At 44.0% G+C, this 9,709-nt stretch overlaps 1 protein-coding gene across 1 annotated transcript in view; it reads left to right on the top strand.

The window, feature by feature from the left end:
- Positions 1-1,538, top strand: part of trhra (thyrotropin-releasing hormone receptor a) — a 4,594-nt gene extending 3,056 nt beyond the window's left edge. The window contains exons 2-3 of the mRNA XM_056286967.1: positions 826-1,180; positions 1,468-1,538. Coding sequence (XP_056142942.1) covers positions 826-1,180; positions 1,468-1,538 — 426 coding nt within the window. The remainder of the gene's footprint in view (positions 1-825; positions 1,181-1,467) is intronic.
- The last annotated feature ends 8,171 nt before the right edge of the window (positions 1,539-9,709 follow it).

The following is a 9,709-nucleotide window of genomic DNA, read 5'->3' as shown; positions in this document are numbered from 1 at the left end:
TTTTTTCCCCCCAGTTTGGCATATCCGCTTCCCTGCCTAACCCATACACTTATAACTGCTGACCACTTCTTTTCATCTGCCAGCTGCAGGTTCCAAATGTAGACTGTAGAGAATGATGAACATAGTCCTGTGATCTCCCCCATAGTTTCTGAAGGGGCCTTCAGAGGTCTACAGTTTGGCTTTATGCTCGCCGCCATCTCGTCAGTTATTAGAGCCAGCAAATCCAATTATGGACGACGAAGTGAAGCGTGGGTGGAGCAGGGGTGGGACCTCTATGGTCTTTACATTATATACACTGTGACCAGTCAACCCCTCCAGGTCAAACCTGTCAACCTTAATATCCTCTTAACGGAACAATCACTTCCAAAATAACCATCCTCACATGGTGTGCCATACCTGACATCAGCAATTGAGACCCCAACTTCTTGTAGAAAAAAAATTGTTGACTTTGTATTTGCAGGTAGAAGTTAGGAATTCTCTTGTTGGATCGGACATTTTTTTGGCGCTTTCCATTTAGTGGCCATGGTTGGAACTGCAATTTAAGGCACTTCTGCAGTGGCTTCAGCTTTCAATCCCGGTTGTTGCCGATTGGCTTCAAGGCCGGTTTTCAAAATTGTCAACACTTAACTATACACCAAGCAGTGAAAAGTGCAAGGAAAGGCACGTACACACTTGAGCTCTTCTTGAGCTTGAACTTCTTTAGCTTGAGCCTGCTGACCAATTTTCTCAATTGAGTTTACCGGCACCAACTTTGGTACCATTTTTGTAACCAGTTCCCACACGACGTAGCACGTTTGTATTTAACACATGGTTGTATCTCATTAGGTGACAAAGATGCTGGCTGTGGTGGTGATACTTTTTGCCTTACTCTGGATGCCCTACCGAACTCTGGTGGTGATCAATTCCTTCCTGGACAGAGCGTACCTGGAGGCCTGGTTCCTGCTCTTCTGCCGTCTCTGCATCTACTTAAACAGTGCAATCAACCCCATCGTCTACAACGCCATGTCGCAGAAGTTCCGTGCTGCTTTCAGGAAGCTTTGCCACTGTGGTCCTCAGCAGATAGAGAAGCCTGCGTCATACAGCGTGGCGCTGACCTACAGCATCATCAAGGAGACGTCCAACGGGGAAAGCCCCAACCACGTCACCACCGAGATGGACGAGCTAACCACACTGACCGATCAGCAGGCTTCTGGGTAGCGTAGCGGTCTATTCCATTGCCTGCTAACACGGGATCGCCGGGGCGAATCCCTGTGTTACCTCCGGCTTGGTCGGGTGGGATGTCGAATGTGGGTATTTGTCCTGGTCGCTGCACTAGCGCCTCCTCTGGTTGGTCGGGGCTCCCCCCGGATCGGCAGAGGGGTTGGAGCAGCGACCGGGACTGCTCAAAAGAGCGGGGTAATTGGCCAGATACAATTGGGGGAAAAAAAAGGGGGGGGGGGACACTGACCGATTAGTTCCTCCCCACGTGCATCCTGCCAACTACCAAGAATCTGTCATTTGAGGACCCCACCCATTTATGGAGTGCGGACAAGGCCTGACCCAAAAAAACAAAACAAAAAAATGTCTTTTTTTACGCTAATAGGACAACTGTTGGGTTTCTGAGTTTTAGTGTTTTAGAAGAGTTTCTATTCACTCACCCTCAAGAGAAGGTGTATAGTCAGCGTTCAGCAGCCAAAAACAAACACTTCCAATTATGAAGCTCTGATTTGTGGAAATGTATATTGTTTTAGAGGGCTATTTTCGGGAGACCAAATAGATTTTAAGGGTGATAGGATGATAAGCTAGGAAGCCACGAAGACCTGTATGAAACACATCCGTGTTTTTACTTTATGCTGGAGCAGACTGCTACAAGGAGTTCAGAACGTAAAGTCAAGTCCAGTCAATTCTATTTGTATAGCCCAGTATCACAAATTACACATTTGACTCAAGGGGCTTTACAGCAGCACAATATCCTGTTCTTAGAACCTCACATCGGATAAGGAACAACTCCCTAAAAACCTTTAACAGGGAGGGAAAAAACAGGAGTAAACAATGTTTCTAGAGCAACTACTTCAAATTTTACAAAAAACACACATTTCACTAATATGTAGTTTATTCAAAAATATGTATAATGTGTCAATACATAAAATGCAAGGTACTTTAGCCCAGGTGCTTTTTTATTTTATTTTTTTGAAGAGCTCGTCTGTTGAGAAACCTTGCATAAATGCGAAAGGAAACTCATGTGTGTGAAGGGTGAGGGAGTGTGTCGTGGTGGTCACCGATTGGATGGCCTCCTCCTATCACAGATGATGTATTGAATCAGGCCAAAAACACAACCTTGAAACTCAGCTATACAGTATATTCTGGTATCCCATGATCATCCTTCTCCCTTACGTTCTCTCAGAGCGAACAAGGTTCCTTGATCCTTATGAGGATTGAGTGAGCATCAAACACGACAACATAAAAACCAGTGGGAAATTTACCAGGGCTAACCTTCTCACACCACTTCACTGTTTCCATATTCTCTCCAAACCATTTCGTGTAGCAAAATGCACTTCTCATGTAACACACTAGAGGGCGTATCTGCGAAGTCTTTACCTTCTCTCACAGATTTCAGATGAGGCCAGAATCACACAGCTTTAAAATGACATTCTCGCAATTTCACTCGCTACCTACAACCAAATGCACATTATTTCCTTAAAAAAATCTACTCATCCATTATTTTATTAGATGTTTAAGAAATTATAGCGAAATAGTTTTTCCTACCATTTCATAGGAGAGACTCCACCAATTACTATCTCTGAGAGGAATATGCCCAATGAGAAGGCCGATTTGTGCTTTCCCAGCTCCCACAAATATTCAAGCACACACCTCACATTTAATAGTCACTCATAGATTTCCTGTCAGGATCCTCAGTAGTGGAAAGTCCGCGGTGGTGTAGCGGTCTAAGCATCGGCTTGGTGTCGATACAGTTGCCCACTGGGGACTGGGGTTCGCGCCCCGGTCTCGTCAGATCCGCCTATGGCCGGACTCGATGAAGCAGCAATCATTGACAACGCTGTCTTCGGGAGGGGGGCGGAGTCGGCTTGTGTTCGTCATGTGAATGCGTCTCTGTGTGTGTCGGAAAAACAGTGGTTCGGCCTGGATTCGCCTTGTCACGAAAGTGGGGAGGCGCTTTCCTTCGAGACTGCCGGCCGGAAAGATGCAGTTAGCGAACGCATGCAATACGAAGGTGGGTGTTTGAATTAAAATAGGGATCAATTGGCCACTAAATTGGGAGAAAAAAGGGAAAAATCAGAAATAAATTTATAAAAAAAAAAAAAGATCCTCAGTAGTGGTATGAAAGCAATGTGTCACTGTTGGCGTCCGGGTAGCGTGGCAGTGTATTCCGTTGCCTACCACCACGGGGATCGCCGGTTCGAATCCCCGCGTTACTTCCGGCTTGGTCGGGCGTCCCTACAGACGCAATTGGCCGTGTCTGCGGATGGGAAGCCGGATGTGGGTGTGTGTCCTGATCGCTACACTAGCGCCTCCTCTGGTCAGCCGGGGCACCTGTTCAGGGGGGAGGGGGAACTGGGGATAATAGCCTGATCCTCCTACGCGCTATGTCCCCCTGGTGAAACTCCTCACTGTCAGGAGAAAAGAAGCAGCTGGCGACTCCACATGTATCGGAGGAGGCATGTGGTAGTCTGCAGCCCTCCCTGGATCGGCAGACGGGGGTGGAGCAGCGACCGGGATGGCTCGGAAGAGTGGTGTAATTGGCCAAGTACAATTGGGAGAAAAACGGGAGGGGGGGGGATGTCACTGTAACGTGATCATTTTCCAGATGTCTGTAATCTGACATATTCCCAATGGCTGATATCGCAGCATGATGTTGACAAATTCCCTCCACTTGATCCAAGTGTGTCACATCAAAACCTTTAAAGACTTACCAGAAATATAATGTACTCTGCAAAGGCTTCCATCTGATAACGAAAATAACATAAACAAACCAAAACAATACGTCTCCAGCACTGCACGACCACTGCAGAATCTGTGAAAAGCCCTGCAAAAGTCAAAGGTCAGCACACAAGAGGACAAAAATACCCATCACTGATCAAGATATAGAGGTTATTTTGTAAAGGGTCAGAGAGCTGTTGTGGTGACTGCAAGCAGTCATTCAAGGCTTTTGCAGTGACGTTATCACCTGAGCAAAACCTGCAGAGGAACAACTGAGCGCGTAAGTAGTGAATATAGTAGTGAACATGCTGCACCTGGGAGTGCTGCAGGACAAACACTCACCTTATTAAGCTGAGCTGGAGATACCTCCAGCCCACCCATTTAGCCCTACACTCACAGGGAATGAACATAAGAGTTTTCTAAATGAAGTAGCACCTCTTTTAGCACCAGTCTTTTTTTTTCCTTTCTTTCCTTTGTACATGCTGTAAAATTGCTGAAGATTTATTGTGGAGTGCAGTGTAAAATTGATTGAATATTGTGTTTCTCAAATATGTGTGCAGCAGCAGCAGCAGCAGCAGGCGTCATTTTGAACTTTTCCTTTTCAATCCGCTCTAATGGCTTTTTCTGTCATTTTGAACTAATCAACGCAAGCAACCTTGCTCTTTGTGGAATAGGTGGAAAACAAAAAAGTTTAGGAGCTTCTGTCGAGTGAAATAACTCCCAGTCATGCACTTTCATTTTTAGTGTCCACCAGGAAGGGTAGTGTATCAAAATGTCTTTTATTTGGGGATGGACTATTATAACGGTCATGTTTTCTCTTCAGCCCGGTTGCCAATTTGCAGCATTAAATTAAGCTATTGTGATGTGAATTGAGAAATTAATAATCATTATTGCCAGTGTATCTCCATCCAAAGCTACGTGTTGTGTGCATTTTTGTCTCAAAGATAGTTTTCTCGTCTCTTTTTTCTTTTTGTTGGTGCCTCACGATGCTGCTCTTATTTTTTTGGTGGACAGAGTTTTGTATTGTTATTTGTCTGTAATAAATGCAAAAGTAAAATTATTTGTGCAGTGCTTGAATACAGATATCAATTTATTTTGTCCCTGTAGAATGAACTCATCTGCTCCAAGCTATTTCCACCCACACTAACCTCATCCATCACTGTGAGACATGATGAAACTGCATCATCCAAGACACTCACCGCATGAGTCAGACACACACAGACTCCATTTGAGCTGCAACTAGATAGGGGACATTAATCTAAGAGGGGGTGGTGTGTGTGTGTGTGGGGGGGGGGGGTCCACACTCCAGCAGTCTTCAAAAAATTACTGGTTCTGTAGTGGGCTGCAAATACATAAATCTATTGTTACACTGAGGCCATTCCTGTCTGGACACACACACAAACACAGGTATGCACAAAAAGAGAGCGAGACACAGACCCACGTGTTTACATGCAAATAGACGCAGTCACTTGAAAATACCTGCCTTGTTGATCGATGAGAGAATGTGTTCATGTCTCATCAAACTTTTATGGCAGCCGAAACAGAACTTTATGACTCGAGAGAAAATGTGAAACAGATGCATTTACGCTGCTGCCATAACGTCTCACCGTGTATGCACACTTAATTCAAAAAGCAAAGATGAGCACATTAGTTACTCACCAGTTGTTTTACCTTTAGTTTGTTGTGGTGCTGAGCCTGTAATGAGGCCATTGTGCACCATGGCCGCAAGAAGCCACATGTAGGGTTATCATTTCTGTTTCCATGATCTGGCCGTATTCAGCACAGTTATCAAGCAGTGCTGAAAATCCAAAACTGAGCCGTTTGGACCCATCCCATGCCTAACTGTGTGCCAATGGGAATGGCACTGGGATGGTTTCTTTCCATGCTGAGAACTGCTCTGCAATGGAAAAGCACCGTTTGTGCTCATCAACTAATAATTGCTTCAGTTTGGAGCTTTCCCACAGATTTATACATGTGTATAAGGGTATACATATAAACATATGACATAGACATATATAAAACATACACAAACACATATTCACCCACGTGTACACAAGCCCCTGTTATTTGGAGATAAAGAGCCTAATTTATACCGTGTGAATGAATGACCTTAATTGGAATTAGATCCAATTTTTTGGTTCTTTGTTTTTTTCCAAAACTAGCAGCCATATCTTTTCTTCGCACATGGACCTCATTAGCTTTGGTAAATTAGATGTCTTTTAGACATTTTCAGCAAATCAACCCTGAAGTACCTTTATTTAAATGGGCAATATGAAAAACACACACAGACACACACAGACACACACACACACACACACACACACACACACACACACACACACACACACACACACAGGGAGAGAAATTCTTAAGTCACCACAGTCACACATAGCAGCTAAGTGTCCATCTCAGACCCTCCTGCTCCTCTCTACTTCATTTACATCAGCAAATAACAGTAATATCTCCCCAAACAAATCTCACCTCACCTCCTCTCAAACTACAGACGAGCTCTTAAAAAAGATCATAATGATCCAAATTTTCTTGATGCAGCGTGTGTGGTGATCTAGGTATACAAGTATTCACTGCTTATCATTACATATCCATCATGTCCTGTGGAAATAGCCAAGTCAAGTCAAATCAATTTTATTTGTATAGCACAATATCACAAATTTGTCTCAGGGGGCTTTACAGCAACACAACATCCTGTCCTTAGACCCTCACATTGGGTAAGGAACAACTCCCTAAGAAAACCTTTAACAGGGAGAAAAAAAATAGGAAGAAACCTCAGGGAGAGCAACAGAGGAGGGATCTCTCTCCAAGATGGACAATATGCAATGGATGTTGTGTTTACACAATTTACACAATACAACATTGAAAGAGGATAACATTATAAAGATATATGAAGAATATGATGAGGAGGATGCCAAGCAGTGTCCAGACGCCACTGGAACAGCCCAGGACCTGAGCCACGTGACCACCATCACCATGTAGACCTGACAGGAGGACGGACTACACATGCACACAAGGGAGACTCGCATCACACCAGTCACACACACAGGACAAGAAAAAAAACATCAGCCACACATCTTAGTGAGAGAAGGGTAGAGTAACATTGAAACAGGATAACAAAATTATATGGATTTATAAGATAAAAATGTGATGAGGAGGATGCCAAGCAGTGTCCAGGTGGTGACCACCATCACCACGGAGACCTGGGAGGAGGACTGGCTGCACGTGCACACAAGGGAGACTCACATCACACCATTCACACACACGGGAGAGAAAGGAGAAGACATCATTCAGAGAGAGAGTAAAGACATGTGGGAGAAGAGAAGAGTTTGCAATAGTCAATAATCTATACTCTATAATCTCGTCGGCAGATCAATGCTTGGGGTAAATTCATTGAGACAGAAACCGACCCGCCATGCAGTACAGGTTGTGAAGTACTCAACTTAAAGGCAACTAATTGTAGGCTAAGGCAAAAAGATGAGTTTTAAGTTTGGGTTTAAAGGACTCAACAGACTCTGACTGTCTGATGGCAGCAGCCAGGTTATTCCACAAGAACGGGGCCCCAATAGGAAAAGGCCCTGCTGCCACCAGCGGACTTCTTTTTAACTTTGGGTACACACAGGAGCCCTGTATTTTGAGAACGAACAGCTGGAGATGGCATGCAAGGTTTAAGGAGATCAGACAGGTAAGATGGGGCCAGCCCATTTAGGAGGTTATAAGTCAGCAGAAGCACCTTGTATTCTGATCTAACATGGATAGGAAGCCAATGAAGGGAGGCAAGAATTGGTGTAATATGGTCAGATTTCCTAGTTTTAGTTAGGATTCTAGCAGCAGCATTCTGAACCATCTGAAGACTTGTTGTACTAGCATGTGGCAGACCTGAGAACAGAACATTACAGTAATCAAGTCTGGATGAAACAAATGCATGTATTACAGTCTCTGTGTCAGCCATGGAGAGAAAAGACCGAATTTTAGCTGTTATGTAAGTGAAAAAAGGCAGTCTTAGTGATTTCTTTAATGTTCTTATAAAAGGAAAGGCTGGACTCAAACGTACCATCAAGATCTTGGCTGCTACACTTTGTGAAATCAGAGTTGTCGACCGTTATTGTTCGTAGATCAGATTGGTATCTGTGTCTAGCAGGGCCAACAACCAGCATCTCAGTTTTATCTGAATTTACAAGCAGGAAATTTAGAGACATCCAACTTTCACAGCAGCCAAGCAGGCCTTTAATTTAGTCATTTGGGTATGATCATCAGCCCAGATGGGCGGCACGGTGGCACAGTGATTAGCTCCATCACCTCACAGCAAGAAGGTCCTGGGTTCGAACCCTGGGGGTTGTCCAACCTTGGAGGTCATCCCAGGTTGTCCTCTGTGTGGAGTTTGCATGTTCTCCCCGTGTCTGCAATGGGTTTTCTCCGGGTGCTCCGGTTTCCCCTACCATCAATGTTGGGGTTAATACTCTTGTCTGTACCCTTCACCGCGGCATGTCAAGACGAACTGGAGTTGGTCCCCGGGTGCTGCACAGCGGCTGCCCAATGCTCCTAGCTACACAGCTAGGACAGATTAAATGCATAGCATAATTTCCCTATAGGGATCATTAAAGTATGGCCAATTCACCTGACCTACATGTGTTTGGACTGCGGGAGGAAACCGGAGCACTTTGAGGAAACCCACGCAGACTTGGGGAGAACATGCAAACTCCACACAGAGGACGACCCCCAAGTATCGTCGGGTGTGAAGGTGTTGGCCCTGTGATGGACTGGCGGCCTGTCCAGGGTGTCTCCCCACCTGTCACCCAATGGCTGCTGGGATAAGCTCCAGCATCCCCGCGACCTTGAGAGCACGATAAGCGGCTTGGATAATGGATAGATAGATGGATCATTAAAGTATATCAAAATCAAAAAACAAAAACAATATACTATCTGTCATGTAAACACACCAAGTCAATTTCCTTCTATGTGCCAATGTACGTACGTGGCTAATAATAAAAGATTCTGATTACGTGTAATTAGTGTCAATTTTGAGGAGTATTTGTCCTCAAACAACCATTTTATGCTCATCCCATAAACTGTAACCTTAAAAGTCTGACTTACATTATAGTTCATGCAGCACTTTATCTAAACATAAATAACGTTTTTAAGTGGGGCAGTTTTAGTGATGGATCATATTTCACTGATCTCCATCAATACTCACTTCATTCATACAGTGTCATAGGTAAGCAATATAATACTAAACCCATCACAGCCACTTGACAAATGCTGCCAGTGACCCTGTGGAGCAGAACACACTGATGCTGACTTGGCTGTCGCCACTTACTGGCCAGGAAACATCATGTTGATTTGGCAAAAGCTCAAAGAACCAGGGGGGTGAAAGTGACTTCATTTACCCTTAACCTAGTTGCTTGCCTATATATATATATATATATATATATATATATATATATATATATATATATATATATATATATATATATATTCTACCGTTCAAAAGTTTGGGATCACCCAAACAATTTCGTGTTTTCCATGAAAAGTCACACTTATTCACCACCATATGTTGTGAAATGAATAGAAAATAGAGTCAAGACATTGACAAGGTTAGAAATAATGATTTGTATTTGAAATAAGATTTTTTTTACATCAAACTTTGCTTTCGTCAAAGAATCCTCCATTTGCAGCAATTACAGCATTGCAGACCTTTGGCATTCTAGCTGTTAATTTGTTGAGGTAATCTGGAGAAATTGCACCCCACGCTTCCAGAAGCAGCTCCCACAAGTTGGATTGG

The sequence above is a fragment of the Lampris incognitus genome, chromosome 9, assembly GCF_029633865.1.
Source record: "Lampris incognitus isolate fLamInc1 chromosome 9, fLamInc1.hap2, whole genome shotgun sequence".
Classification (NCBI taxonomy): Eukaryota; Metazoa; Chordata; class Actinopteri; order Lampriformes; family Lampridae; genus Lampris; species Lampris incognitus.
This window is presented reverse-complemented; position numbering and strand designations above follow the sequence as displayed.